The sequence below is a fragment of the Sciurus vulgaris genome (assembly GCF_902686455.1).
Source record: "Sciurus vulgaris genome assembly, chromosome: 8".
Taxonomy (NCBI): domain Eukaryota; kingdom Metazoa; phylum Chordata; class Mammalia; order Rodentia; family Sciuridae; genus Sciurus; species Sciurus vulgaris.
Window position 1 is genome coordinate 31,511,207 of NC_136468.1, and position 15,449 is coordinate 31,526,655.

At 36.2% G+C, this 15,449-nt stretch overlaps 1 protein-coding gene across 4 annotated transcripts in view; it reads right to left on the bottom strand.

The window, feature by feature from the left end:
- Positions 1-610: 610 nt before the first annotated feature.
- PTPRZ1 (protein tyrosine phosphatase receptor type Z1) overlaps positions 611-15,449 on the bottom strand; it is a 174,773-nt gene continuing 159,934 nt past the window's right edge. For all 4 annotated transcript variants that reach the window (XM_079149828.1, XM_079149827.1, XM_079149830.1 and 1 more), the window contains 7 exons: positions 10,861-10,954; positions 10,455-10,528; positions 8,554-8,682; positions 7,623-7,769; positions 3,712-3,854; positions 2,736-2,871; positions 611-1,555 (listed from right to left, as the gene is read on the bottom strand). In XM_079149828.1, coding sequence (XP_079005954.1) covers positions 1,415-1,555; positions 2,736-2,871; positions 3,712-3,854; positions 7,623-7,769; positions 8,554-8,682; positions 10,455-10,528; positions 10,861-10,954 — 864 coding nt within the window. In that variant the 3' untranslated portion in view covers positions 611-1,414. The remainder of the gene's footprint in view (positions 1,556-2,735; positions 2,872-3,711; positions 3,855-7,622; positions 7,770-8,553; positions 8,683-10,454; positions 10,529-10,860; positions 10,955-15,449) is intronic.

Sequence of the window (15,449 nt, forward strand, 5' to 3'; positions counted from 1 at the left end):
TATAAGACAGTACTGGCTGAGGCAGGGGATTGCTCTCAGTATCAAATTATGATTATTACTAATGGTTCTGTTTTCTTACACTTGTGTTCCACACAGATTTTAGATGATGATTTGCCTTAATGTAGGTCCTCTTAATCTTTTTCCACTCTGGAATTTATAACCTCCTGCCCCTGGTTTTCAACTCCCTCTTTAGCTGACCTTTGCTTATAATGGGTCTCCGACAAATCTGCCTGCTTCTAACCTCCTGCTTGGATCTAAACCAAAGATTCCCAACATTTCTTGGAACATGGTACCCCCTAGTTTCTCAGTAACATTTTCATAATTCCATGTCTTAGTCTTTTCAGACTGTTTCAGCAAATATCACTCACTGGATGGCTAAGAAACAATAGCAAATTAATTCTCACAGTTCTAGAAAGTGGGAAGTCCAAGATCAAGAACATGTTGCTGGGTTGTCTGCAAAAGTGCAAAAGTTTATAAGACACAGTTGGGAATCACAAGACTCCAATCTCATCCCTCCAGTCTCTTTTAACTTCCATCATCTGGTTGGTCCTCACGTCCACAGTTTCCTGGCACACATATCTCAGCAAAACATTCCAAGAGTAAACACAAATTGATGGCAATATTTATATTTATTTTTGCGATTTCTTGGATAAAAACCATTTAAACAATGTTTGGTAAGGTGTTATTCTCATAAAAACATCTTTTGAAACAAATGTATTTCTATTTTTCACAAAAGTTAAAATTACATGCTGAAACAGAGTTAATTACTTAGCACAATATGATACGAGAAGATTTGTAGAGTAAGAATAATGAACTACATCATTAAACTAAACAATTACACTGAACTAGAAAACTGACTCAGTAGTAAAATATAAAAATCTACAATTATAAATATAAATTTGGTCCATGGAGACACTAGAGCAGTATTTACAGTAAGTATTAGATTATTCCTACTTTAGGTGAATACTGCAGTTGTAAAATGTTGAATATCACAGGGAACAGAGTGGTTTATTTACAGACTACTATATTAAAAGTTATATTTCTAGCAAATCTGATGTTTGCTACAAATACAGCTAAAAATTTGACACTAAAACAAACATTTTCTGTAATTGGGAATTCCTAATATCTATAAATTGAAATTTTGTTAAAATCAATATGGAAAAAAATACCACAATTTCATTCTTAGAAATACTGTAAAATTTAATCTTTTTAGTTCAAACATAACAAGTGAATGACAAGAAGTCTTTCAAAAAGGCACACGTTGTTAATTATGTAAATTTGGCAGCAGAATCCTACGTCATGAAAGTTACTGTCAAATGATGAGAAGTAAACAAATAACAGAACTGGACTGATTTTCCTAATTTTAGAAAGAGGAAAATAATGCTCAGTTGTGGGCTTCCCCAACTCTTTAGCATTAAACTAAAGACTCTAAGCTCTCAGCTATATTTCCATCAGCCAAAGCTGCGCCATTACTGTCCAAAGAGGTGGATGGATTCTCTTCCTGCCTTGTGCTGACAAGGCTGAGGACCACTTTGTAGAGAAACTGATACTGTTCCTAGAGAATGGAGAGAGGGAAGTTATAAAAAGGAAGCTCACTGAAAAACACATTTGTAAAAAGAAGGACTATTTGCAGACAGGCCAGCACTGATCGTGGAAGGGCATTCTGTTTAGGGTTTGCTATACTCGGCAAAGATACACAATGTTTATTATTGTCTCTTTGTGATTATATTAAAGTAGCTTTTCAATTAGTGAACACTCATTGACCTGGAGAGTCAACCCTCATACATTTGCCAATGATAAGTACTCTGTTCCTAGTCATTTGCTTTTTGGAATCAGAAGGTTATGTGATGAAGTTCCATGGACTCATGGCAAAATGCTTTGGCACTAATTCACAAATAAATTGCTTATTCTCTCTTCCCCAGTTGCAATGACATCAAATGGTTCTGTCCATTTATGGGAGTTATCAACTGTGATTTGCTGTCAGCCCAGCAACCCATGCAGAATGCAGTCTTTCCACCATCTTTTTATCAAGCACTCTTCACATTCCCTCAGCCTGACTGGTCCTACGTTCTGCTTTGAGAGAAGATGTGTGTGTGTTCTGCTGTGATCTTGTTTATAAGGTCCTTAGCATAAATGGCCAAGAAGATGAAGATGAGCCTATTACTTCTGCACCAACCTTAACTTTTCCCTTTATGTTATTTGCACCGAGTTCCCAATTGCATTTCTAAATGATTTCCATAATAATAAAAACTTCAAAATTACTGGTTGAGATCAGTTACCAGATGTGCTATGTCTCTTCCTTGAATGAACATATTTTATCTCTTTTTAAAAGCACCCAGGGATCACCCATTTGTTAACTTCAGATACTGAATTTGGCTTGAGAAAAAAGCCAATGGCTCTAACATTTAGGCCTCTGTGGTCTATCAACTGTTCTAGGATGATTAGAACTTGAGTTCCAGAAAAATAACCACTTATTTTGCTGGGTAAGTCCATTTGTGGGTACTTCAAATGCAGATATTTTTGAAAATTATAATAAGTCTGGTAAAAAGGCACACGAGACATAATTTTTTTTTTAGCCATCAAATTTCTGGAAGACACAGCCTTGAAACTCAGCTTGAAAGCCACATGTTAATGTTATCACTCATTGTGATCTTTCTTATACACAGTAAGATTTCCACAGTCTCAAGTAGGTAATACCTTCTAACAAAAGTTTGGTTCAGTGCTCCATTACTTACAATGTCAGCGAAGACTCCTGGCCTCATCAAATTGATCATCTTGGCTACCTGGTAAATATCCACGGAATTCTCCTTTTCAAGTTGGTGCATAAGGGTCGTCAGAGCACAGAAAGTTCCTGCTGTCACTCCGCCATGCCTTGGAAGAAAGAGTAGGAACAAAAACTCTATTCAGATGCATCAAACATTCACATTTGGAATTCACAGAGCAGTCTTAAAATTTTGCAGTAAAAACAAAAATTTAGTCTCTTTTCCCTACTTTTGGGGGCATAGAATTATGGTTTAGTTGGAAACTTTGCCAAGTGTTCATGACATCAGCAAATGAGATAATACAAGTTTAATATTTGCTGATGCATTGGCTATTTTATGCTATAAAAAGACACAGATGAAAAATTTAAAAAATAACCATGATTATAATATGTGTCTAATATATATGTTATATATAATTCTAGTAGTTTTGCTTGTTTGTAACAGAAACCCAGACAAATCTATAGAATAAAGATATCTCTTTCAGATAAATAAAAAGAATGTTGGGGCTGGGGAGATAGCTCAGTTGGTAGAGTGCTTGCCTTGCAAGCACAAGGTCCTGGGTTCAGTCCCCAGCACCGCAAAAAAAAAAAAAAAAAAAGAAAAAAAAGAATGTTGATTTACTCCTGCCTCAGGAAACTAGTGGCTGAAAAATATGCCTATGTTAGATATTTCCTGTAAAAATCCCAATGTGAAAACGGTCTCAACACAGAGTTCTCAGCGTAAAATGCAAGAGCAGATTCTTAGGATGGTACACACAATTTGACTTCATTAGGAGCTTGAAGTGAAGTGAGAAGTGTTCTGTGTTACTCTTGCTGATAGTAAGTGGGTAATTCACCCTGAATGAATCACTGCAGTGAGCCCAAAGCATTAGATTGGCTGGAAGACAGCAGAGGTATTCATAGACCCAGAGGAAGTTCAGGTGTAAAAGGATTGACAGTGTAACACTTACTCATCATGCACAATCATGGGCCCATCCCTGTTGGCAGCTTCTTCTTTGATAATACTTATGAGTTCAAAGGTTTTACTAATGGGACTATCTGGATTTGGCCATTTGGGACACTGAAAATGCCTCACTTCCAGTACATAATCATCCTGTGAGAAAAAAAGAACAAATTAGTATTTTTTTCCTGTTCTTTGCTTTTTTTTTTTTTTTTTTTTTTTTTTTTTTTTTTTTTTTTCTTGGTGGAGGGGATACGGGGGATTGAACACAGGGGCACCTGATCACTGAGCCACATCCTCAGCCCTTTTTAGTATTTTATTTAGAGACAGGATCACACTGAGTTGTTTAGCACCTCATTTGTGCTAAGGCTGGCTTCGAACTCCCGATCCTCCTTCCTCAGCCACCTGAACCACTGGGATGACAGGCACATGCCACCACGTCTGGCTTAAATTAGTATTTTTTTTTAAGAAAGCAATATTGGTTATTGGCAGTTCATCACGAGAGGAATAACTGGGGAAACTTAGGAATACTGTCAGGTAATAAAATCCAATGGCATAAGTGAGCAGCAGCAGCTGCAGCGTGTCTCTTAGCTAGGAAGGAAGAAACAATTGTGGTGTCACATTTTCTGGGCATAGATTTAGCCAGTATTTTTAAATTTTAAAAGTAAACCTTATCAGTGTCATGCCAATGTTGACAAACCATGGAAGGATGTATCACAGATGTCTCTGTGTTGCTCAATTTAAAGTTACCAAAAGAAATCTTCGGTGCCAAAATTTGTCTGGAAAATATCACAGAACTCTTCAAACACCAGCAATACTTAGACTTCCCTAAGTGAAGGAGGAAATCATAAGACAATAGGAAAAGACTTGTGAGAAGGGCAGAGATCTAGGTTCAACTCCACCCCAGTTCTATTTCTTGCACAGGAGACTAAACAGACATGTAACTTGATTAAATCCCTTAAGCCTCTGACCTTAGTTTCTTCAAGTGCACTGAATAACATGCTACATTTAAAAATAACTACCAGAACCTAAATTTTGTATGGCAAGTGAAAAAGGGCCAAGACAGTCAAGATTCTACCAAAGAAGAAGAAGAAGAAGAAGACAGAGCATTAGCTCATCAGATATCATAAATTATTACATTCTATCTGGATGAAGACCCTACTATTTTGGCAGAGGAACTAAGAGACCAGTGAAATAAAATAAAGATGCTAGAAGCAAGACCATACACAGATAAAAACTTGATTTATGGCTGAACTGACATTACTGATCCATAAGTAATGCAGGAACGAGGATTACCACAAGTAAAATAATGAAATTGGATCCTTGTTTCAGGAAATGTAATGTAAAAAATCAATTCCAGGTGGAAATATAAAATATTTCAAAAGGATGTAGAAGAGTATCTAGGATTTCAGGTAAGGGGGGATTTTGGACACAAATTATGAGTTCTTTAGAAAAGAAAAAAGATTATTAAATTCATACAGATTAAAATTAAAAATTCATATACCAAAAAAGATCATGAAGAAAATAAAAAATAATCTAATAACAAACTGGGAGAAGGTATTTGCAATGTATGTATCTGAAAAAAATTAGTGTCCAAAATATCAGAATATCAAAAGACTTTCAATAAATAAATAAGTAAATGATAAAGAATCTAGAAGAAAAATGGGCAAAAATAATGAACAGCATATTACAAAAGATAACTTCTCAATGGCCAATAAATTTGTGTAAAAATAATCAACTTCATTTTCAACAAGCAAAAATGCAAATTGACACCATGGTAAAATGCCATTCCATTCTACCACGAGCAGTTTGAGGATGGAAAAATTCCAGATCACTCATACACTCCTGATGGGTGGGAAGCTTGGTAGAACCATTACTTAGTACAGCTGACACAACTTGAAGATGCTCACATCTATTCACCCCAAATAAGAGAATTTCCAGGAACATGCAAAAGAAAATTTTGCATAAAATGTGTATAAAATATACATCCTAGATCTGTTTGTAATAGCAAAAAACAAAACACAACAGATACAACTCCCAACAGACAAGTAATAGCCCAGATGTGAAATAGAAAAAATATATTTTACAAACTGGAATGTTAACAGCAGAAGTAAGTGAATTTGAGTTACACCCCAATTACATGGATAATGTCAGCAACACTATAATGAGGGAGTCACAAATCTCTGAAAACACACGTGATACAACTTATGTAATGCTAAAAACAAAAACAAAAACAAAACCCAACAACATGGTGTTAGGAAAATATCAAGAAAAGATGAAAGTTCAAAGTAAATCAAGAGGGCACTAAATTAATTCAGGAAGAAGCTATTTCTGAAGAGAGGGTGTGGAATGTAGTGTGAGCCTGTGAAAAATGCCCAAGGTCAAGGACATGTGCTTTCTCCTGAACTTGGTTGTGGGCACACAATTTTCTGTTTCAATTTTACACTTTGAGCATACATTAAAACGTTCTATTAAATATGTAATATTTAACACGTTTTAAAAATAGCCCTTATAACAAATAACAGACCCCTACCTTTGAGGTCAGTAGTTGAATCCAAGCTTCCTGAACACTGAAATAAATCCTAGTCTATTCAGAATAGACTTTCACCTCCTACTGACCTCAAATGCTGTGATATTTGGTGAATAGCACTTAAAAGTGTCTGAAGTTCAGGGAGCTGTCCACCTTAGTCTTTCCTTCTCTCTTAATCATAATTTTAGGAATGCATCCCATTCTTGGGTTAGGTTCCTGGGTGATCAAGGTGTGGATAACAGGTGACTCCCATAGATGAGAGGTGCTCAATTGGGGGCAATCATGAATGAGAATTCTTATTTATTTACACATAATACTAGGAGGAGAAGAGCTGCCAGTTTCCCAAGGCTGAGTTAGGCATCAGACATGATGAGTGATCAGTAAATTGGAATGACAAGATAAAGTTATCTCATAATTTTTATTCTTGTAATAAGATTTTTAACTAACTGGAGAAAACAATGCGAGGAAGGCATGAGAGAGGGCACACCTGAAGGTTTTGCTAAAGTGGTAAGGGTATAATCATAGGTAGAAACTAGCTTGCCTCTAGTTTTCTAATCAAGGAAGTGACTGACTGCTCCTCTGCTGGCCTAGAATCAACACATTCTTCTTCTTTTTTTCTATAATCGAGTAGGACACTATTACATTGACATTACTGTTCACATTATTAATCCATCCACATCATTGATTATATGTGTTTTGGTCATCATATATTTGGAAAATAGAGAACTTCTTATACAGCATATATGGTTTATCAGTTTCAGAATTAGAGTAAAATGAAGCATTTAAACTGTTTTTCCTGAGATGACACTCTGAATCTCACATGCCTAACTCATTATTGACAAATAACCCAAATAGATATTTTCTATGCAAGTAAAAATTTATTAAAACAACATATTATCTTGTTGATAGCAATCGTGTTTTCTATCGTTTATTATAAAATCCTAGTTTATTGTACTGAACATTTTAAAAGCATTTTTTCACTTATCAACTCATTGTATGCTGGCAGAACAGTAAGTTTGGGTAGGTAATATTTTTCCCATTTTACTTAGGAGAATACAAGGTAAGAGTCTATCTTAAAACACAAGAATTAGAACTAATAAAATTACTTATTAATGTGTTTACTTTAAACTCAAGTTCTTTTTGCAACAGAGTGGAGTAAAAGGCAGATCTTTGATTTCTTGGGTGTAGAGGAGTTAGGAGTTGTGTAGTTTAGTGGTGACTAATCGCTTGATTCTATAATGATTCTGAAAATGAAGGTTCTCAGTAGAGGAATATTGATTATTTGAGTAATTATATCAATTCACAAGAAATCAGAATCAAAGATCCTTAAGTCACCACGTGTTGAAAACATAGGTAAAATGAAAAGTTTGTCATTTAACTTGTGTCCATACCTGTGTAGCTTCTAGAATAAAGTCTTGAATTACAAGTTTTTCCTCATTAGACAGACATTTGTGTTCTTCAGCCATAAGAGTGACCTTAAAGCTCTCACAATTTATAGGCTCATCTTTATTTGGCCAGTAAACAAATTCATCTTCTGCCTGGAAAGTTAAAAACCAAAGAAGAGTCTAGCTTTTAGTAAAGTCTCAAAAGTCAGATTATAAAATAAAGTTAATTGGTTCAATCAATTCAAATTTTACTTTAAATCTCAAAATTCACTACTGAAATCTTTCCAATGTCTTAAACCAGACTGATGTGTAAAAATCAAATATTATATTCAAGAACCCAAATTTTTGCTATGTGATTTTGTGCCCATAGCTTAGCAATGCCAATAGTAAGCTTAATGCTTCCATTACGGACAAGTGAGTCGGGAAGATTTAAGTAATTTTAAGAGCTCAGCAATTTCTAAATATATATATATATATAATATGCAAGTCTAAATGAAATATTAATTTAGTTTTAGTTTCTGGGTTCTCCAAACACAAATGAAGAATGGATGTGTTTTGGTTTTCTGATACTAAAAAAGCCCTATATATACTAGTTTACTTTATTCCAACTGAATCTTTTTAAAAAGATTTTCTAAGGACCTCCTTAAATTAAGGGAATCTCCAAATTTCCTAAGAATATGACTACAATCTAATTTCCTTAAGCAGTATCACAAGTACACGTATTGAAGTTAATTTAATCTGCTTTCATTTAACTATGTCTTTTCACAGAGGATAATGTATAACCAAACAAGTTCAACAGAAGGGAAGGTATGATTCCAATGATATGAGTCCATTAGTTAAAAATAAAATCACTTTGCTTATTGGTGTGGCTTTCTGAAGATTGTGAACTATTATTTTCCATGTAAGGAAAGAACTAAACATGAACGAAGGGACTTACCATGTTTTGACCATCAGGGATCATAACCACCAGCTGGGCATTATGATCCCATATCATCCTCCAGAAATCCTTGATGGTATGGAGGAGAGGGTGCTGGGTGATGATGAATTCATTGCTCTGGTAATAACCCTATAAAAGCAAAGAAAAGGTGAAAAAAAAAAGCTCTGGCATATGACTTTGAACATTCAAAAAACATGTGGTAAGTTCATGGGGCTTAACCCAAAGTTGTCTTTTAAATTATAGATTGTGTATACAAATAACAATGTGGTTATAATATAGCCAATACTTGCGGGGCACTTCCTATATGCTAGGTACAGACAGTTTTCTTCCTCTTAAAAGAAACTTACTCTTTATGACAATATTATAAGACAGGAACTGTGATCTCCATTTTACTGATGATTAAATGGAGGTATAAGAAGTTTAGTGTCATGGTTAAATTAGAGTTGTAGTCTAGTTTACCTATCACCTACAGGAGCAGACTTATCAAAATGGCATGTGGAATGTGTTTCCTACATTGGACAGAATGAAATTCTACAGCAAAATTTAAAATTCTTCTCTTCCACAAACTCCAGGGTCAGAAAGCCAAATTGTACACCTACAACAGGACACCTTCAGTGTCCGCTCATTCTGTTTGCCTCTGTAAGACATGAATCACGAAGACTCCTCCCAGATTTTGCTGCAGAAACCTGGAAACTGGTATCCTCAGATTAATCATGATTTCTATGCTGTTACTTACTAAAATCATGGCTCTTCTAGCTCATGTTCTGAGTTCTTTCAGATCCTATGCCTAACCCCTGGTGGGCTCCCCCCCCCATCACACATCTACATATTTTTTGCATGGATATTGCTCAGTAATGTCTTTGCTGGATGAACAGAACAGATGTTTGGAATGGTAATTAGGGCCCTTTCATCTAAAGTCAAGCTCTGTTTACTGTCCTGAAATGGTAATGAAGGTCACACAACAACTATGTTATGGCTTAGATATCCCCCAAAAGCTCACATGTGAGACAAAGCAAGAAGGTTTAGAAGTGAAATGTTTGGATTATGAGAGCCTTAACTCAATCAGTGCATTAATTCCCTAATAGGGATTAACTGAGTGGTAACTGAAGGCAGGTAGGGTGTGGCTAGAGGAGGTAGGTCATTGAGGGGGTCATGCCTTTGGGGTAAATATTTTGTATCTGGTGAGTGAAGTCTCTCTGCTTCCTGATATAGTGTCCTGAGCTGCTTTCCTCTACCATGCTCTTCCACCATGATGCTGTGCCTCACATGGATCCCTGAGGAAAGGAGCTGGCTGTCTATGGACGGAGACCTCTGACACCGTGAGCCCCCAAATAAATTTTTCCTCCTCTAAAGTTGTTATTATCAGGTCTTTTGGTTGCAACTGCCAAAAAGTTGACCACAGCAATCTACTCAAGCACCCATCCCTCACACAGAAGATCTAAATGCAGAAGGAAAATATTTTATCTTTAGAAATCTGGGTCCCCAAATGAGCCCTGTGTGCAAGGCTAGAACAGTGCTGTACACCTGGAATGGTAATTTCAGTAAGCTTGGGCTTTGCGGAAGCAGATGCATCCTGGGTCTGCCAATGGGCTCTGCACTGGTAAATAAAATGGAGCCTCTTAGCTTGGCAAGTGTGAGTTTTATATCTACTTATCAGCCATGAATGATGAGTGTGGGTTCCTGCATATCCTTATCTGTCCTGCTAGGGGTTCTTCGGTCCCAGCACACAAAAACATGGAGGAACACTGCTATTCCTACTTGCTGCAGGAGTCTGTGAGTCTGCAATCATCCAACTTATGCCCACTAGAGTTGCTGCCTCTGCTGCTGTCACTACTGTTGTGGGCAGCCCACTTCGGTGTTGAATTCTGCTAACAGTCTCCCCAGGGATGTCTCTGACTCACCATGATGTAGGAGGCATTGATGTAGTCTGTGCCTTCCCCACTCAGGGACGAAATGCCAACCCTGGATCGCTCCACTGGAACACAGAACATTCATTACAAACAACTACTCTCACAGCACCATCCCATTCTCCCTCAACACCCAAGTGCAAAATATAGTTACATTTCCCAGAATGGGTGTCTGTGGTCCTTAAGCTATCCATTAAAATATGTTTTATGTTTAGATAAAATGAAGATTTTATCAGTCTTTTTCTAAATGTTACACATTGGGCATAATTACAACAGTATGATAATATTTCTAACATATAATAATTAGAGTGAATGACATTTGTCTCAAGATATACAAATATTGCAAATTAGTTACTATTACTGTGAAAAAGTTGATTTTCCCAGTTTCAAAGTAACTTACCCGGGATAATGGAAGAAGTTCTGTTCTTTTCCCTGTTGCATTGTTTCAGGGCTGTAGAATAGTCACTCTGCTGTATATTTGATTGGCTTAGGAGCTGAGCAAGAGAAAAGTGTGGGTTATTTCATTGAAATCAGGGCATTTCATTTAAGTCACCCAAATAAGCAAGCATGCATGAACATATGCCCTGACCAAGATGATACTAACATGCTGGATTGACCTATTTTCCAAGGATTCCTTGAATTAAACCTGGTTTTAGTGAATTCCCTGGAGCATCTGTGCTCTACACCAGGGGAGGTGAAAGAAGCAGAGAACCCTCACTAGTTTGCCTTTCAGCACCAAGAGAATCTTCCTTGTAGCTTACTCTACAATGTGTGCCCTGTTTCCTTTACTTAAATCTCACACAGCTGTTGGGAGGTAAATTACATCATGTGGTGTGCATGTGTATGTGTGTGCGCGTGCGTGTGTGGTGTGTGCGTATGTGTGTGTAGTTAGATTCTATTTATTGCTTCTACTGCTGTTTAGTACTGCAGTACACAAGTCATCTACATTCTACTCATTCTAGTCCCCACCTAGTGTTCGAGATATTTCCAATGTTTAGCAATTTCAAGTTTTGTAGCAATGAATATCTCTTTCATGTTTCTTTTTTTTTTTTTTTTTTTTTTTGCCGTGCTGGGGATTGAACCCAGGGCCTTGTGCTTGCGAGGCAAGCACTCTACCAACTGAGCTATCTCCCCAGCTCTCATGTTTCTTATTGTGCACGTATGCAAGGGCTTCTGTAGTGAATTATCAGTCAAGGATGTTTAATTTTTAACACTCTTATAACAATAAATAAATAGAAGGACAGCCAGTAGATTAGAGGAAAGGGAACGAGCGGCTAGGGATTGCCATGGAGCAAATGACATTCCATCATGTCCAAATGAATGCCATTATTATGCATAAACATAATGCACTAATAAAAACACTAAAAACAGTCTGATAGATGAAAAACAGCATGTCATGGTTTTGATTTGCAGTTCCTTCATTACTGTGAGATTGTGAATTTTAGTGCTCATTAGTCATTTAGATTTCTTTGATGACTGCCTTTTCACAATTTTATTTCTAGCCACTTATTAGATTCTTGATGTCTTGAATATAAATCTACACAGTCTGTTAAAAAATCATGAATGTGTTCTCTTTAGTCACACAGATTCACAATCCATTCTAAAATGTTTTCTTTAAGAGTTCTATAAATTATGTTTTTAAGAAGTCCTTCTCTACCCTGAAGTCATCAAAAGGTAGTTTCCAACATTTTCTTACATTAGTCATGAAGTTTTGCTTTCACCTCATCCATTTAGGATATATTTGAGTGTTTGAAGTGTGATAAAGATATAATTTTACCTTTTTTCCACATAGAAAATTTCCCAATGCTAATTATTGATAAGTCTGCCCTTTCCTCTCTGACTATTGTCTCCATCTCATTAAAGATTTCCTTTGACACATCTTCCTTTGGCTGTTTTGTTGGTCTATAATATTACATTTTATACATATTCTTCCATGTACAATACAACAGAATTATTCTCCTGATACTTTTTCTTCTTCAGTACAAGTAGAAGGTTTTTGGCTCTCTACCTTCCCATATTAAATTAAAATTTGTTCATTTTCCATGAAAAACCCTGCTGGAAATTTGACAGATACACAAACTTTTATATTCAACTTAAGGAGAATTAACATTTTCACAATACTTCCATTTATTAATAGTGTGTCTCTATTTGTGCCTAATTTTACACTCCTCAGTTCAATTATAAAACTCAGTTCAGTTTTATAATTTTCTCTATACACTAATTGCACGTTTTGTTAAGTGGTATTTTTTTTGAGACCCTGGAGTTGTTTTTCACAATTGGGTGTTTTCTGTTCTAAAGCATTTTCTAGTCACTCATAGTTAATAATATTGATTTTCACAGATACTTATTGAACTCTAATAACATAATATATTCACTTTTGTTTCTTGGTGTTCTATGCAGACAATCATATCAACTGCAAATCCCTTTGTACCTACATAGTTTATTTTTTTGTTTAACCTAATTTCCAATGTAATGTTTGATAATGGTATCATAGCTGTCAGCCCTTGTCTTTTCTTGAATCTGTTCTGACAATTCCCAAGTTTAATCTTTTATGTCTGGTGTTAGTTTTAGTTTTATGATTCACACCTTCTAGAAAGCTAATAAAACTTCCATTTCCAGTTTACTAAGAATTTTGTTAAAAATGCTATCTAATTTTACTGAATATTTATTCTGCATCTATTGAGAGGGTCATATAATTTTTATACCTAAATATATTTATATTCACTAAATCATCAGTTCATTCTTAGAATAAACTCTAGAAACTCTACTTGATCAAGATATTAAAAAAATACAGATAGCTCAGTTGGTAAGAGTGTTTGCCTCACAAGCATGAGGCCCTGGGTTCAATCTCCAGCACTGCAAGAAAAAAAAAAAAAAAAAATACACTGCTGGATTTGAGTTGCTGATATTTTAAAAAGAATTTTATTGACATTGCCCTATAAGTATCCTGTACTGTCATTGCATTGTTTTCATATCAAAATTTTATTTGTCCAGTAAAATAGATGGGATAATTTGCAACATATATATATATATATCTTTTTTTTTTTTTTTTTTTTGGTACCAGGGATTGAACTCAGGGGCACTTGGTCACTGAGTCACACCCCAGTACTATTTTTGTATTTTATTTAGAGACAGGGTCTCACTGAGTTCCTTAGCACCCCACTCTTGCTGAAGCTGGCTTTGAACTTTTGATCCTCATGCCTCAGCCTCCCAAGTTGCTGGGATTACAGGCCTGTGCCATAGCACACAGCTACAACCTAGATTTTTTTACCCTAATGTTTGGAAACTTTTGTGCCCAGATATTAAATTTTGGGAGGTCTGGTTATATTTTCAAGGTGAGATATTTATAGGAATTGTGCTATGTGGTGCTTCTTTTGACCTTTAATCCTAAAGATTTTATAATTTCCTCTTGAATATATAAATTATTAAAAAGGATATTTTTAGAGTCCAAATATCCACATGTGGGGGTGGGCAATTCTTCATTGACATGTTCTAATTTTACCGTACTATTTTTCTGGAAATATGGTTAGTATGCTGCTATAGGTTCTTTGAAATTGCCTCCCCTCCCCTGAGCATCTGTTTAACATTTTTACTTGCCAAGCCTAGGTAGAACATATGCGTGACACACACATGCACTCTCTCTCCTCTTTCTCTTTCCCTCCTCCGTGGAGGCAACAGCAGCCACAGGGTGCTCCAAGGCCTCCAGCCTTGGAGTCTGCACATCCATTACTATGTGCACCCACTTAGGTTTTCCTGCTTCTGAACATTAAGTCCATGTTCTGAATTCTAGCTCCTTGCACCTACTCAGATCTCTGCTTCCTCAATTCCCTCCATTTTTCATCAGTTTTAAAAAGAAGCTCATATGTCCATCATTAAAGCATAAACAAAGAAACAAAAAATAAACAAAGCAAAAAAACCCTCTAACCCCATGGTTCCTTACAGTTGTTTTTATGATTCTCTAGAGTACAATTTTTAAAGAGATTTGTAGTTGTTCTCTTTAATTCCTCAAATTAATTCAGTTTTTCACTCCCTATAATCTGGTTTCAATGCTTTATGTCCCTAAATAGTTTTGGCAAAAGGTCATGAATATCCTCTTGGGTACATTCAGTGGCCTTCCCCATAATGGATTGATTTCTCCATTTCCTTCTTTTGCAAACATTATTTTCTTTGGATTCTCTAATCTCACATAGTCCTAAATCCTCTTTACCTTTTGATTCCTATTTTTACCCATTCTTTTGTAGGATAGCCATTCACTGATTATAGTTTTCCTTAAATAATCTCTCCCAAACCTTCAAGGAAAAACATCTCATTTCCTGCAAGGTGTCATGTATTGAAATCTAATTCCAACTGTGAAGTATTAAGAGGGATAAGAGGGATAAGTAACATGAATGTTTAGATGAGGGGCCTTTGAGAGGTGACCAGCATTAGCTTAATTCCTTAAGGAGGAGCTACCATGACTGAATCCTGGGATCTTTATAAGAAGAGGGAAAAAGACCAGAATACAGACACACATACATACACACTCATTCTCATTCTCTCTCTATCCCTCCTTCTCCGCCCCCCTCTCTCTCTTTCTCTCTCTCTCTCCCCCTCTCCCTGTCTCTCCTTCTCTCTCCTTTTCTATCTCTTACCACTTGATGCTCTGAGCAGCCTGAGACTCTGCTAACAAGAAGGCCATAAAGGAGATGTGGCCTTTTACATTCTGTACATACAAATCCTAAGCCAAATTAGCCTCTCTTCTTTATAAGTAGCTGCCTCAGGTGTTTCATTACAGTGACGAAAAGCTGATGAAATGCACTTTCCAACTACCTCAAAATTAGGTAGATTTAGATGTAAACTTAACCGTATTATTACCTCCACACCCCTTAAGCTTGCACTTCTTCTTCTTCCTGAATTCTTCCTGTGAATATTACCACCTTCCCTTACCCTGCCGAATTCTGAGTAGTTATGCTTGCTCCTTTTCCCTCCTCATTGCAGAGTCCCATAAAT